This window comes from Cricetulus griseus, chromosome 3 (assembly GCF_003668045.3).
Source record: "Cricetulus griseus strain 17A/GY chromosome 3, alternate assembly CriGri-PICRH-1.0, whole genome shotgun sequence".
In the NCBI taxonomy this organism is placed as follows: Eukaryota; Metazoa; Chordata; class Mammalia; order Rodentia; family Cricetidae; genus Cricetulus; species Cricetulus griseus.
Window position 1 is genome coordinate 43,557,054 of NC_048596.1, and position 14,685 is coordinate 43,571,738.

The following is a 14,685-nucleotide window of genomic DNA, read 5'->3' on the forward strand; positions in this document are numbered from 1 at the left end:
CAGCCCCTCTGCATATGCATCAGATACTGCCCCTTCCCCTCGCCAAGACCAGGCCTTTACAAGCACAAACAGAACACAATGTGGAGGGTAAAAATCCTCAGGAGTCTATAGAATGACTATACTGTTAGAGCCTGTGAAGATTCTAGTATCACTTACAGGAATGGAAAGATGGTCCCACTCAATAGAGTCACGAAATTTTACATGCCTGTCCTAAACGGCACCCACAGGCTCAAATGTTTGAGCACTCAGCCTCTAGCTGGTGTGCTGTCAAAGTAGGCTAAAGAACCTTTTGGAGTGAGAGCTAATGGGGAAGAAGGTCACTGAGGTAGGTACCTTGTCCTCATTGCTTCTTTACTCTGCTTTCTGGTCTGACAATATATGAGAAGCTGTTTTCTCATGTTCCCAACACTAGGATGAACTGTACTCTCTGAAACCCAAGCCATAGCAACTCCCTGCTCTAAAAAAAGAAACTGCACACAGAAAATGGATGAAGGACAGACAGCCACCACATTGTCCTCATCCACAGGACATGCTAGGGTCTGCAAGTTCAGTGTTTAATTGCAGGTAATAATCACACTCATGCCTTTTTCTCCACTTGGGTCTGATTTCACTTCACTGCCTTCTCTCTGCCACATCCTTAATTGACAGAATTTGTACACATTAGCAGGGTACAAGGTAAAGGGGTTGACAAGATGGTTCACTGAGTAAAGGCACTCGGCACCAAACCTGAAAACCTGAGTTCAATCCCCAAAACCTACATGGTAGGAGGAAAGAACCCATTGTCTCAAATCTAACACACACACACACACACACACACACACACACACACACACACACACACACACACACACACAAATTTAATAAATAAATAAAATGTTTGCATCTCATTAAAAACAGTATACTTTGTAGAATGGGCTAGGTTGAGCTGATTAACATAAATACGGCCTCCTATACTTGTTTTCTGGTGAGAACACTTAGGAAGTACTCTCTGGGGTTTTCAAATATCCAGTACATCGTTGTTAACTATAGTCCTCACGCCACACAATAAAGTTCACAAATTCACTCCTCTGACTAATTGATCAGCATCTCCCCAGTCTTCTCCTCCTTAGGTCCCTAACAAACCACACTCCACTTTCTGCCTCTGAATTCCAGTTTTGTAGGGTGTACGTTAAGGGCGATGGTGCATATTTTCCCTGTCTGTGCCTGTTTAATTCTAGCATCTTCACCTGAGGACTTATGAACTCTCACCAACACAAAAGCAACATTAAATGGGCTTTACCAGTTAAGAAAATGGTAAACAAGAACCTGTACATGTCATAGTTGTTGTTTTTTTTAACAAGGGATCAGAGAGATGGTATTCTGGTTGTAAGCTATTTATTTCTCAAGCACCAAATTTATGTTGTTTTCAGACAGCATTTAAGCAGCACCCAAACTCCTGTCCATCCTGGGAATGTATGTCAGTGTACTGTGGTGCTTGCCAGGTAGTAGGAGCACCTGAGTGTAATCTCCAGCACTACAAAATGGAGAGAGAACAGAGAACAGAGCAGAGCAGAGCAGAGGAGAGAGAGAGAGAGAGAGAGAGAGAGAGAGAGAGAGAGAGAAATAGAGAGAGAGAGAGAGAGAGAGAGAGAGAATTCCTTATCTAGGGATCTGATAAATTGGCTTTACTAATTAAAAGTGTTACTTTGAATTTCCTTGAAGGGCTTAGTGCCTAGTAGGTGAAACAAACTGCTTAAGAGGCTCAGTTGGTTTGATTCATAAAATAGCCTTTTAATACAGTGGGCCATTTTATCCGAGAAAACATTTTTTAAAAAGCCAGTAGGTGCAACATGCCTGTTCTCTTTCCATTCATTTTCACGGTTGCCTCCCTTTGATACTGCTGTTACCTCACCAAGTGGTTTAAGAAAGGCATGTTCTCTTTTCTTTTTATAAACAGAAAAACTACTCAGAACACTGAAAGGGCAATTGAATCCATCAAAGAGGCATGTTATAAAAAGGGCATGGGCTAGGCTCTGAGCTCCTGAGGCACAGCCCAACTGTCACTTACCTACTTGAATTAACTTATGCAAAATGTTCCATCCCTCTGAGCCTCAGTTTCTCACTCACAAAAGAGGTTTCTGTCTGGACTGGACATTACATAGTGCAACACTTGTAACATGGAAGGCATCAATGAATAGAAGCTTGTATGCTTGCAGCATCCCCCTATGTTCAGGTGTGTTGGCCAACACTTCACTGTGGGTACCTTCTCTGAGAGTGTTACTGTGGTCAGGGCTCCAACAAGGGTGGAAGTAGAAGGGTCACCTCTTCATTACACCCTTTGAAGAGCATGAAAGTTGAAGGGAGCTAAATATTTGCATGTGTATTGGATCTAAAATTTATGATCCATCCAGTTTGCAGGAGTGCCAACCCTGAGGGTGCCAGAATAGCATACCATGGGCCTGCACACAGGTCCATGCCTAGCCTGAGAATGAGAGATCCATAGGACCCTGAAGCACAGGCACATCAACCCAAGAATCCCATGGGAAGGGAGGTGTGCCAAAGGGAGTGCTGAGAGAATAGGTTACAGGAGCAGTGTGACCCAACCCTTGCTGAGACAGACCCAGGGTAAGGATGTGGGTGGACTCTTCTGGCTGCCCTTTTGTTCATTCTGCCTATAGTGGGTCCTAAGGATCACCTCTGCCAGATGGCTCACTTCTGATGGATTTGTCTGTATATCCATTTCCTACCATGTCACCTCTCTCAAGCCTCTACCCGACAGATAGGCACCCTAAGATGATCAGTGCTTTTTATCCATTCCCCAAGGCCTGAAGTGGTTTTTGTTGTTAATATCAGTATTGATCTATTAAGGATCAAACTTATCGGATAGATTTCTTAATTGTTGTAAAATATATATATAACATAAAAATTTCCATTTTGGCCATTTTCAGAGTTCAGTTGAATAGCTGCAAGTGTGTTCATTCTCATTGTTGTGTGGCCATCACCACCATCCATCTCTAGAACACTTTCATCTTTTCTAATTGACACTGTGAAGCCATGGAATTATAATTCCCCATCACTCACCCCCACCATCCCTGGAAATCATCATTCTTGTTCTCATGACTTTTGTTACCCTGGGGGGCCTCATAAAACAATTGTCCTTTTGTGATTGGCCTGTTTCACTTGATATAATAGCTTCAAAGTTCATCTCTGTTGTAGACCTTGTCCAAATCTCCTTCCCCTTTAAGGCTGAGTGACTGTGGAGACTTTAAACTAAAGGTGTTGCAGGCTCAGTTGATGGTCTCATATATCGAGTCCTGCTATAAAACATCAGCTTAACGAGGCTTTAAAAACTGACTTATTTCATTAGCATATAATTAGTTGAGAGTATTGCCAAGCATTTATTGTAGCTGGCATAAAACAATGAATGCATAGTTCTTCTTCATGAAAATTGTCTTCACACAATGGTATTTTAAGTTGGAAGCTATGTATTGGCTTCCTTGCAAAGAGATAGTGTATATAATTAGTACTGGGGACTGTGGAATTGTTCAATAAAGTCACGTGATTCCTGGAACCTGGATGATAAGGTCCATAAGTAGGCCTTAGGTCGAAAGCTGCAGATAATCAATGTCCAGGTTGTTCAATGAAGCAACAGCAACACTGAACAGCTGGATTCCCTGTACCTATTCCTCTCCATTGACTAGCCACTTGGATAAGAAGTGTTTGAAACTCTCTTCACAATCTATCACTCAAGTATTAGACTTTGTTAGAGTCAATAAAGACATAGTGTTTCTATAAAATAAGGATCTTGAGATGGGCATGATGGCACATGTCTAAAATCCCAAATATAGGAGATCAAAGTTAGAGGATCAGGAGTTCAAGATCACACTCTGCTACACAGCAAGCTTAAGGCCAGCCTGAACTACATGAGACTCTTCCCCCCACACAAAAGAGAGAAGATGAAGTAAGGAAGGAAGGGGAAAGAAAGAAAGGAAAGAAGGAAGGAAGGAGGGCAGGAAGGAAGGAAGGAAGGAAGGAAGGAAGGAAGGAAGGAAGGAAGGAAGAAAGACCAACAGAAAGAGAAAAACGGTAGCTCACCATCTGGCCATGTGTACCTAAAGTCTATTATTATATCTTGGATTGTGTTTTATAACTGGGGATAATATAATGTATATTCACCTTTTCTGGATGACCTCATATGAGTTTCTCTATAGTCCAAGTTTATTAATAACATTTGACAATGTTATCAAGGATGGAGTGAGCATAGTGAGTCACTTGCTTGTACACTTCTAAATTTATAAGCATTCATTTTTAAGCTTCAAATTTCAAGGCATCATTCCTCCCCATGTGACCCCCACTTCCTCAGTGACCTTTAAACCCCATAAAACAGGATGAGAATGGAATAGGGGAACAGAAACTTTCTAGTCACAGGAAAAATATGGTCTGGACATAATACAAATAGATGAAATGCCAGAAAGAAGAGCTTGTAGGTGAACAACGTGCTGGCTCCTGACATCTGCTAAAAGTGACTTCTTCTAAGAATTTTGTGTATCACGCCTGTCATAAACATTCAACTTCATTGTGCAATGGAGACAGATGACAAGAATTTGCTGTTCCACCAAAGGAAAACAAGAGCAACTTCCTTATGTCCTTGGAATCCGACTTCCTCAGTTCCAAATGTGCAGAGAAAAACTTGTGTCTGTATGCAAGGACTGAGGGCAGTTGTTTATGTGACTAATTGGACATCTACATAAATATGGGAATTGGGGCAGTCCCTCTATTGTCATCTGCTGTAAAAAACAAGTGCTTATTCTAAAGTGAAGAGGAGAGCAGACTGGAGGGGAATGAACCATTTAGCTGTCCTTTGATGACTTTCTTACATAAGCTTCAAGGTCACAAAATGTTCTCCATTTTGTTTCCAAGTAACAAGAGGAAAATAAACAACCTTGAGGAGTCACTTATAAGGAAGGGAAGGGGCTTGGGAAGGTTTTAGATTGGGGGAGAATCTTTGTGGATGTTGTAAGATGGAGGCATAAAGAGGAGATTGAAGACAGAGGGATTAGCTAGAAATATTCCAGGGAAGGAAGATGAAGAGCATTGAATGGAGATACTGTGGGCAGGAGGAAAGATACACCTCCCTCAAACACAGGTGGTAAGAGGACAGTCAAGGAGCTCACAAAGGATTTAGGCACTGAGAAAAAGGGAGCCGAGAGAACTCAGATATCTTACCATCAAGTCAGAAGATGTCTCCTTCTGAGCAAGTGTTAGTAGAACATGAGTTTGGAGAAACCTTGGCCCATCGCAAGTGGAGAATGAAAGGGAGTGAAGTTGTGTTAAAGCTTGTGCTTATCAGTAGTTCTCAACCTGGGGATTGAGACCCCTTTGAGGATCAAACTACCCTTTTCATAGGGGTTGCCTAAGACCATCAGAAAACACTAATATTTATATATGTTTCATAATAGAAAATTATAGCTATGAAGTAGCAACAAAAATAATTTTATGGCTGGGGATCACCACAATGTGAGGGACTGTATTAAAAGGTCTCCACATTAGGAAGTTTGAAAACCACCACCTTAGATCAAGTTTACAAAATTCTAGAGCTAGGCAATGCTCAGTGGTCATTAGATCTATGATGTTATTTTGTGAGTGCTGAATTGAGGCCATTACAGATCAGCAGATCAATACATAGCCGAGGTACTGATGAAAATGAGGGAGAATTTACCATTTCCCACATGGACATGATGCTCACTCTTCTAAGCCTGATACTCAGGAAGCTGCGGCAAGAGGATCACAGGGCAGCTTAGCCTTGTTATGTAGAACAAGATCCAGGATAGCCTGATATATGGTGAGACAATGTCTACAAATAAGCAGCAACAATGACAAAGAATACACAAAATAAGTCAGTGAACAAACATTTCAAAGGAACATCCTAATAACCCTTGCTTGATCTAGTGATGCATCATCTGTAGTTAGGAAGACTTTGGGTGTGCAACTGGCACAAACCTCACAGCTACCAAGCAGCTTTTGACCCAGCAGAGCAAGGTGTTAATAGGTAAAATTCTTACCCTAGCATTGGATTTGCTTTCTTGAATGTCTAACGTGTAGCCTGCAAGCTGTGTGTGGCCCAGGATAGCGTGAATTTGGCTCAGCATACATTTAGATGACAACATTATTTCATACTGACAAAAGGGCAGGACACCTCTGCTATGTCACAGAGGTTAAAGTGGATGAAGATGGAGAATCAGAAGAACCGACCACAATGTCAGTTTCTGTAGGGAGCAGCATGGTAGCAAAGCACCTGTCTATGTCTAGGTCTGCAACAGTCTATCAGAGTTCTCTGTGTATTCTTCTCTTCTGACATAGACTTAGGACAGTCTAAGGAAGTATATGGCCCCTGCATAGCATTTGATTGGCAACTATTCCCTCAACATGCTCATTCTTGGAGGATGACTCAGTCAGTAAGGTGCGTGCTACACAAAGACTACACAAAATGCTATGTGAAGATGTGAGTTCAATTTACAGCACCCACATAAAGAACCACATGCACCAAGTACATTTTACAAATTCCAGTGCTGGGGGAGGCAGTAGTAGGAATATGCCTGGAATTCATTGGCCAGCCAATCTAGCTTATTCCAAACTCCCAATTTAGAGAGAGACGTTGCATCAAAAAAAAAAAAAAAGAATCAAGATGGTGAGCAACTGAGAAAGACACTTGACATTGACTTCTGACCTTCACATTCGAGAACACACACACACAGAGAGAGAGAGAGAAAGAGAGGGGGGAGGGAAGGAGGACTCTCAAAATTTTTGAAAATACAAGAGCAGGGCCTTTTAAATTTATGTATTTCTAAATCTCAGCCAAATGCTTAGCATGTATGTAGATGTTTCAAACATACCCCAGAAGTAGGTGGATGGAGAATCTGTGTTCTGAGTTCACACTTCTATAGAATATACTTTCTGTGGGATTTTGAAATCTCTGTGACTTTCTCTCATTCCTATTTTATTCAGAATATATCTTTTGAAAAATACAAGTGTGTTACCTATCTACAAGCACAAATTATTTGCACTGGCCCCTGTAGGTAAGCTCTGCTTCTTCATACATAGTCTGCTGTGAATCCCTACTCTTCATTATGTTGGTCCCCAGACTATGTTACAGGCACCAAATGGTAGAGCCTTCTACAACAGTAGTGAAAAACGATACTATAGCAAGGGCAATAAACAAAAAATGAAATGGGAGATCCTGAGCCAATAGGACACTGGTATTAGGTGAGATAGACTTGGCACCAACCCTACTTGGCAGAAGTCTGAGCTTTTTTCTGCTTTGAGACAGCTGGTTGATTAGCAGGCAACTAGTCTATTTGTGATGGTTAATGTTAACTGTCAAGTTAACAAGTTCTGCAGTCACCTAGGAGACAACACTCCAGACACACCTGATTTAGCCTACTGATGTACCCATGAAGGATCATGTTGACTAGGTTAATTGAATTGGGAAAGCCCACACTAAAAGTGAGTGGCGTCAACCCAAACATAAGCATCCATCGCTCTCTGCTTCTTGATTGTGAATATGAGGTGATGAGGTGCTTCAGGCTTCTACTACGATTTCTCTGCCATGATAGACTGCACCCTGAACTGTAAGCAGATTAATAAATCCTTTCTCTCTAAAGTTGCTTTTGCCAGGCATCTTATTACAGCAATAACAAAAGGAGAAGAAACTAAGACATCTTTCAACACCTTTATGTGACTTAGTAAAGTGTCCCCAAGACAGGGAACGCAGACAGCACCAGAGAGCATGACATGAAATACATGAGAACTGCACTTCAGTGGCCACTTGGCCATTTTCCAATCAAATAGCATGGATGATCACCAATACACATATTTTCATTCCTTTTCCCTAGTGGATAGTCAATTTTTGTGAGCACAGGTCTCTCTTCCCAAGCAAAGAATCACAACTTCATCATAAAGTTATCTTCTAAGGTTGTAGCAGGCATTCCTTTGGGCTACCAATCAGCTCCCAAATCATGACACAGAGACTTATTAGTTATGAATTCTCAGTCTTATCTTATGCTAGTCCCACTTGCTCTTATAACTTAAATTAATCTGTTTCTCTTCATCTAAAATTTGCCTCAGGGCTTTTTACCTTTCTTTCATTCTGTATATCATACTGTATATCTGGCTGACTGGTTGGCTGACCCCAGCATCTCCCTTTCTTTCTCTCTCTTTCTCTACTCTCTCCTTCTCCCCTGAGCCTAGATTCCTCTTCCCACTTATTCTCTCTGCCTGCCAGCCCTGCCTATCCCTCTACTGCTAAACTATTGGCTGTTCAGCTTTTTATTAGACCAATCAGGTGCCTTAGGAAGGCAAAGCATCACATCTTTACATTGTTAAATAAATGCAGCATAAATGAATGTAATACACATTTATATAGGCAAAGTAATATTCCAAAACACACTTAACAGAAGGTAAGCTGCTCAGAGATGTTTGCCTCACTCTGAACATACCTGTTTCCCCATCTCTTAGCCAACTTAATAGACTTTATGTGAAATAGACTTTACATGAAAGACATTTTCTATTATGGAAGAGCAAACTCTGCCAGTTTTTCATTTCTTTCAGTGTGGTTTAGTTCTAACAGGTGAATGAGTCCTTATGGAAGGCTTGTCTTCCCTAACTGTAGTTCAGAAAAGCTGTGGGGAAGGCAATGGATGGCTTGCCCCATCTTCATCTATCTATTTCTATTCTCATAATCTATTTCCATAGCTTTTCTGAATGCAACTACAGTAAAGCCAGCAGTAATCTCAGAGGATCAACGAGGTGGGTTGACTAAGCCATAAGTATATCATCATACCTCATCACTTGCAGTAGCTGGCAAATTGACAAGCTACAGATGATTAAACAGCTGTCACATTTGGGAGTGGTCTGAGGCCATGGGAAGGAGATGAGTCTGCCAGAATCTGACAACATTTTATTCGGAGGATTATCTGTTCACAAACAATGAAAACAAAATATGGTCTTTGGGATATGGGTGAAGAAACCTCTCCAATTGTTGTGTTTTGTAGTTGTTGTTGTTGTTTGGTTTGCTCTTTTTGTTGTTTTACAATGACAAGGGAGAAAGAATGTGGTGTAGGAGGAGGTTGAATTCACTGAATGCCATCTTGTCTATGATGCCTTCAGTGAAGTTCACCTCTCTCTACCCTTTTGCTGCAGTGGTGATTTTCTATGTGCAAGAGAAATTTGTGAAACTACAGTAAGTTCCTTGACAGCATCAGATGTGTGCTCCTATGGGAAAGATAAACCTGCCAGCTGAAGGAAAACACCCTCTGTCTCTTCACTGATAATCTTCCAGGACAACATCTGCCAAGTTGCAGCCAAAATTCTTGTCTCCAAAACTACAATCCTTCCTGTATAGCATGGTTAGACAAGATGTGGGTGTGTCCTGGCCACTGCTTGACTTGAACTGTGACCATCACTTGTGTTATTTCCACTGCTCAAGTAGCCATCAAGAGCTCTGGCTGCTCCCTGCCTGCCAGCCTAGACAGGCTTGCCATGTGGAATACAGTAAGCAGCTAGATTTTGTTCCACAGGAGAATATATTGATGAGCAAGGCCACTGCCATATCTGTGAAGCCTCATGTGCCAGTTGCTGGGGACCAACTCAAGAAGACTGTACCAGCTGCCCCATAACAAGGTGAGTAACCTTTTAGTATTTCCTGGGAATAGGGTGTAGAGAGGAAGTGTTAACCATTTTAGTGGCACCTAAAAAGCCTGCTGGACTCAGGGCCCAAACTGTCTCCCATGATCCAGACATTCCCTAGGATCTGGTCTCAACCCACTTCTGTAGCATCCTCTCCAACAAGGTCCAATACCCTTGGCAAAAACCAATTTCCTAAATGCTGGAAGAGCTATCTTGCTAATGAAAATGGTACCTCTGATGTCACTTTTGACCAGTGAAATCCCGTATCCTACACACTCATCTCTCAAACAGCATTTCTATCTTCTGATAAATATATATATATATATATATACTCATTTATATATAAATACTCATATATAAATACATATATACTCATTTCTATAATCTATTCAAGGGCAAACTATTGTGTAAAAGCATGTCTGACCACTTTTCAGTAAAATTAGCCTTCCCTCTTTAAAAAATTACTATTATTCATTTATTATTTATTTATGTATGCTCTATATCCACATGATGTAAACGTGTGTTATAGCACTTGTGTGAATATCATAGAACAAGTTATGGAACTCAGTTCTCTCCCTCTAACATGTGGGCCCCAGAGATCCACCCCAGACCCTCTTAGCCTCATCCTTTATGACCTTCTGCTCTATAGATACATCTATCAAAGCATGTGTGGCCTTTGGAGACATCTGTTTACAAAATGCATGTTTTCATAGACTGTGAGTTTCTTGGGATCTCACATTTGTGTCTCCTACCCTGGCACCATGCAAGAAAAACTGGGGGCATCCATACACATCAAATGGAAATAGCAAGCAATGGAATGAGCAACACTGCTAATCTGATGGACATCTCCAATAGAGATAACTGAATGCCTGATATCTGTTTATTCAATGCTCCTCTGATTGTAGCACTTAATATGTGGGAGCTTCTGTGTGTTTAGATGAATGCCCTCATCCCTGCTCAGCTAAATGCCAAAGAAGAAGCTGCCTTTCTCTAATAAAGTTGTTTGTAGATGCTGTCACAGCAGGGGTGCCTTGCAGCCATACTGAGATGCTCCCTCTGCATCCTCATTCTGTCCTCAGGACTGTGCCATTCCAGTGAGCAGGAGCTGTGCTGTATTCTCCACAGTGATCAGTGTATAGTAACCATTCTATGACCATTTGTTTGTTTAGTTGTGCACAATCAAAGCCATGGATTTGACTGTCAGAAGAGCTCCCTCAGAAGGAGGGAGCAAATAATAAGGGACAAAGACCAGAAGGAAGGATGGAGGGAGAGAAGGAAGGACGAAGGGAGGCAGAGAATGGAGGGAAATAGAAACCTCAAGGATTCCCAGTGTTAACCATGAGAATGTTTTCTTTTGCAAATTAAGAAAATATATTATGTTCCACTGATGTTTTATAATATATTGTCCAATATCAAGTCTCATTAATTATCCAAATATCCTTCACAGAATATTTTTCCAGAATCTAGTTCTCATGTTTTATTTTTTTAATTTTTAACGTTTGCTTTGCCTTATTTGTTTGTTTGTTTGGTCTTTCCCAACTGTAATAGTTTTAAGGGTTGAATAGACCTGTTGTTTTCAAGTTTTAATACTTTTTTAATTTCTCTTTTTAAATTATGTTTTCTTTTAAAAAATAATTCTTGGAGAATTTCATACTATGTGGTTTAATTATATTGACTCCCTCCACAAACTCCTCCCAGACCCACCCCTCAACTTTGTAGGAAAAAAAACACATCTTTTTTATTTTAACCAATCAAGTCCAATTTCTACTACCCATATATCTTTGATGTGTGACCTTCTGTTGGAGTGTGGCCAACTTGCCAGGGGCAACATTCTTAAAGACAACTTACTTCCTCTTCCAGCAGTTGTCAGTTGCCAATAGCTCCTCAGCTAGAGGTGGGACTTCCTGTTGACCTCCATGCTGAGATTTTTGTCTTATTTAAGTGTGTGTTGGGGGCTTTGTGCATGCTGTCCAAATCACTTTTAGTTTATATGTGTCCTGTATATGAAGGACACTGTTTCCTTGTGTTTGTTCACTACCCCTGGCTCTTTAGAGACTTTATGCCCCTCTTCTGCAATGATCCCTTAACTGTAGGAGGAGGAATTATGATACAGATGCCCTGTGTGGGACTGAGCATTCTGCAGTCTCTTATTCTCTGTATTTTGGCTAGTTGTAGCTTTCTGTGTTATTCATCATCTACTGCATATAGACGCTTCTCTGATGAGAGTTAAGAGATGAATTAATTTATGGGTATATGATAATTCATTAGGAATTGGCTTAATACAATGTCCTTTTAGCAGACTATTAGTGCTTGATTCTTTCCTAGTGCTTATGACCTGATAATAGTGCCAGGGATAATAGTGCCGTGTTGTTGTGCTGGACCTAAATCCAGCACAAGTGATTGGTTACTTTCATGATATTCATGCCACTATTGCACCAGTTGGCATGTCTTGTCAGACCAGATGTTGCTATAGCTCAAAGGATGACAGCTGGGTAAATCCCATAAATTACTGTTCTCCTTTGGTAATGTGCATAGCACCTCCCAGCACTATGAATGCTAGCCATAAAGGTGAAATATCCAATTGAGTACCAACTAAACTTCTCCGTGTTTTATATTTAAGAATGTGGTTTCCTTGGCAATAGGGTCTTAATATTGAGTTCTTCAGTGTACCCAATAACCCTGATAATAGACTGTACTGTTTAGGGGTCTATGAGAACTCAGTGGCCAACAACTCCAAAAGTGTTAACCTATTCCTATCACTGGATCTTTTATTTGTTATCCTGTGGTATCTAGTAAGAGTGTTGTAATCTGTTATAGGGTAACTCCATTTTAACACTTTTCCTACAGGTGTATATTTACCTACACCTGTACCTATACCAGCCTATACTTAAACCTATACCAATATAGTAGGAAGCCTCCACACCCATGAATGGGTTTCCTTATGACTTCTTCAAAGGTCATTAGTGTTATTTATTGCCATTCCCATATTCTTTCCTCTATCCTGTCCTCCCATCCCCCACTCAGATTTAATCCCCTATGTTCTATTAACTCTCTCTGAACCTAAATACCATTCATTTCTATCTCCCCACCCACGAGCCTCCCACCATGGCCTCTTACTAATTTCCAAACCTTAAAGGATATTCCAAATGAAGCAAACATATCTGCAAAGTCAAAGCTAATATCCACAAATGAGAGAAAACACATGATGTTTGTCTTCTGAGTCTGGGTTACTTCATTCAGAAGGATAATTTCCGGTTCCATCCACAGTACAATTTCATTTTGCCTCAGTCAGAATGGCTAACCACAAAAGAATAAATGATGACAAATGCTGGCAAGAATGTGAGGAAAGAATACTTTTTCACTGCTGGTGAGACTGGAGCAGTCACTATGAAAATCAGTGTGGGTGTTCTTCAAAATGCTAGAACTAGGTCTATCACATGGTCCAGCTCTACCCCACTCAGACGTAGGAAAAAAGTAACAGTAGGTTCCCCAAATGCACTATAACATCATTGACCTTGGGTTCTTGGCCAGGTTTACAGTACCAGGTATTGGATTGAAGCAGGCCTTCAATCCAATCAGAAAGCAGCTAATTACCCCTAGAACGTTCTTACCACTATTGCACCAACAGGCCAGTCATTATTATAGCTGGCAGGCTTCACAGATGGGTGGACTGTTGCTGATTCTTTTCTATGAGCAGCCACAAGACTATTTTCTAAGTGTTTCTAAGAGCTAAAACTCTAAATACTGAATTTGCTTTAAAAAAAATTTGAAGCATACTTTAAGATAAAGACATACCAAAACAAAGTCCTGTTTCTCCTTCTAACCCCCCTTGTACTACTATGAATAATTATATTGCCTTACATGTTTGAACGTCTTTTAACACTTGTCTAATGAGGCAATTACAATCATTCAATGTATGCTGGAGAAACCATGATTGTCCCTAGCACAATAGAAGTGGAAAAGTAAGGAGAAAAATTCTATCACTGTAAATAGCTACCAAAAAAATATATCTAGGTACAGGCCCAACCATGACAGTGAAGGCAAGGCAGAAGGAGCTTGGGTTTGAAGTCCATCCTGGTATATGATGAGACCCTGCCTCAGAAAAAGAAACAAAAAGAAATCCAGGCCCATTAGTACAAAATGGTAGGTAGCACTAGTGGGACATTTTGGTGGTTTTGTTTGTGACGTATACTGAGTATTAGCTTTTGAATAAAAAAAAGCATACACATGTATCTTGAACCAGGGTATCTTCCTAAGAAAATATTGTTCCCAGGAACAATTTCTTCTCATCCCTCTGAGCACTAGCTCCTCGCCCAAATCTTTCTTCTTTGATGCTAGCTGTACACACACATGTCCAAGAAAGGGTAATGTAGCATAGCAATGAACTGCTTGACTTCTTATTTTTCTGGTATTTTCCCTGAAGGGAGTTGAAAGGATAAAAAGGGAGAAATTATCTGGAAAGAAGGTGATGTTGACTTATTTGTTCTTGAGAAAATGGCAAAGTATTTTCCTAAAGTGTTTTCCAGAGTGTTGCCTGGATCCGTGTCTTGGCTCATTTGGAGCGGCAATAACACAATACTTGAGACTGGATAAATTATAAACAATGTAACTTTGGCTGAATGTTATTGGGGACTGGGAGCTCTATGTCCATGGCACCAGCCTCTGGTGAAGGCCTTGGTGCTGGGTCACCCGTTGAAGAAGATGGAAGGCAAGAGAGGGTGACAGTAAGAGGACAAAGGGAAGACAGACCTGCTTTTATAGCTAACGTATTCCCATGATCACATCATCAAGCCATCTATTGTATAAAATTCCTCACTGCCTAGTCCACTCATATTAAACCCTACTTCACAACCCACTACTTGTTGCCTTGTGGGTCAAGTTTCCAAAACATATATTTTGTAAAGCACATCCAAGCAATAGTAAGTGGAGTCAGGTGCATTCAAAGCAGGCTAAAAGCACTTGCTTTATATTTAGCTCTGAGATAGATACAGAGTCCAATAGCTCTCTGCCATTGAGGTCACA

The 14,685-nt window shown here is 40.8% G+C and overlaps 1 protein-coding gene across 1 annotated transcript in view; it reads left to right on the forward strand.

The window, feature by feature from the left end:
• The window catches only part of LOC100762283 (proprotein convertase subtilisin/kexin type 5), a 421,198-nt gene that overhangs the window by 311,906 nt on the left and 94,607 nt on the right, over nt 1-14,685 (forward strand). The window contains exon 21 of the mRNA XM_027406556.2: nt 9,555-9,657. Coding sequence (XP_027262357.1) covers nt 9,555-9,657 — 103 coding nt within the window. The remainder of the gene's footprint in view (nt 1-9,554; nt 9,658-14,685) is intronic.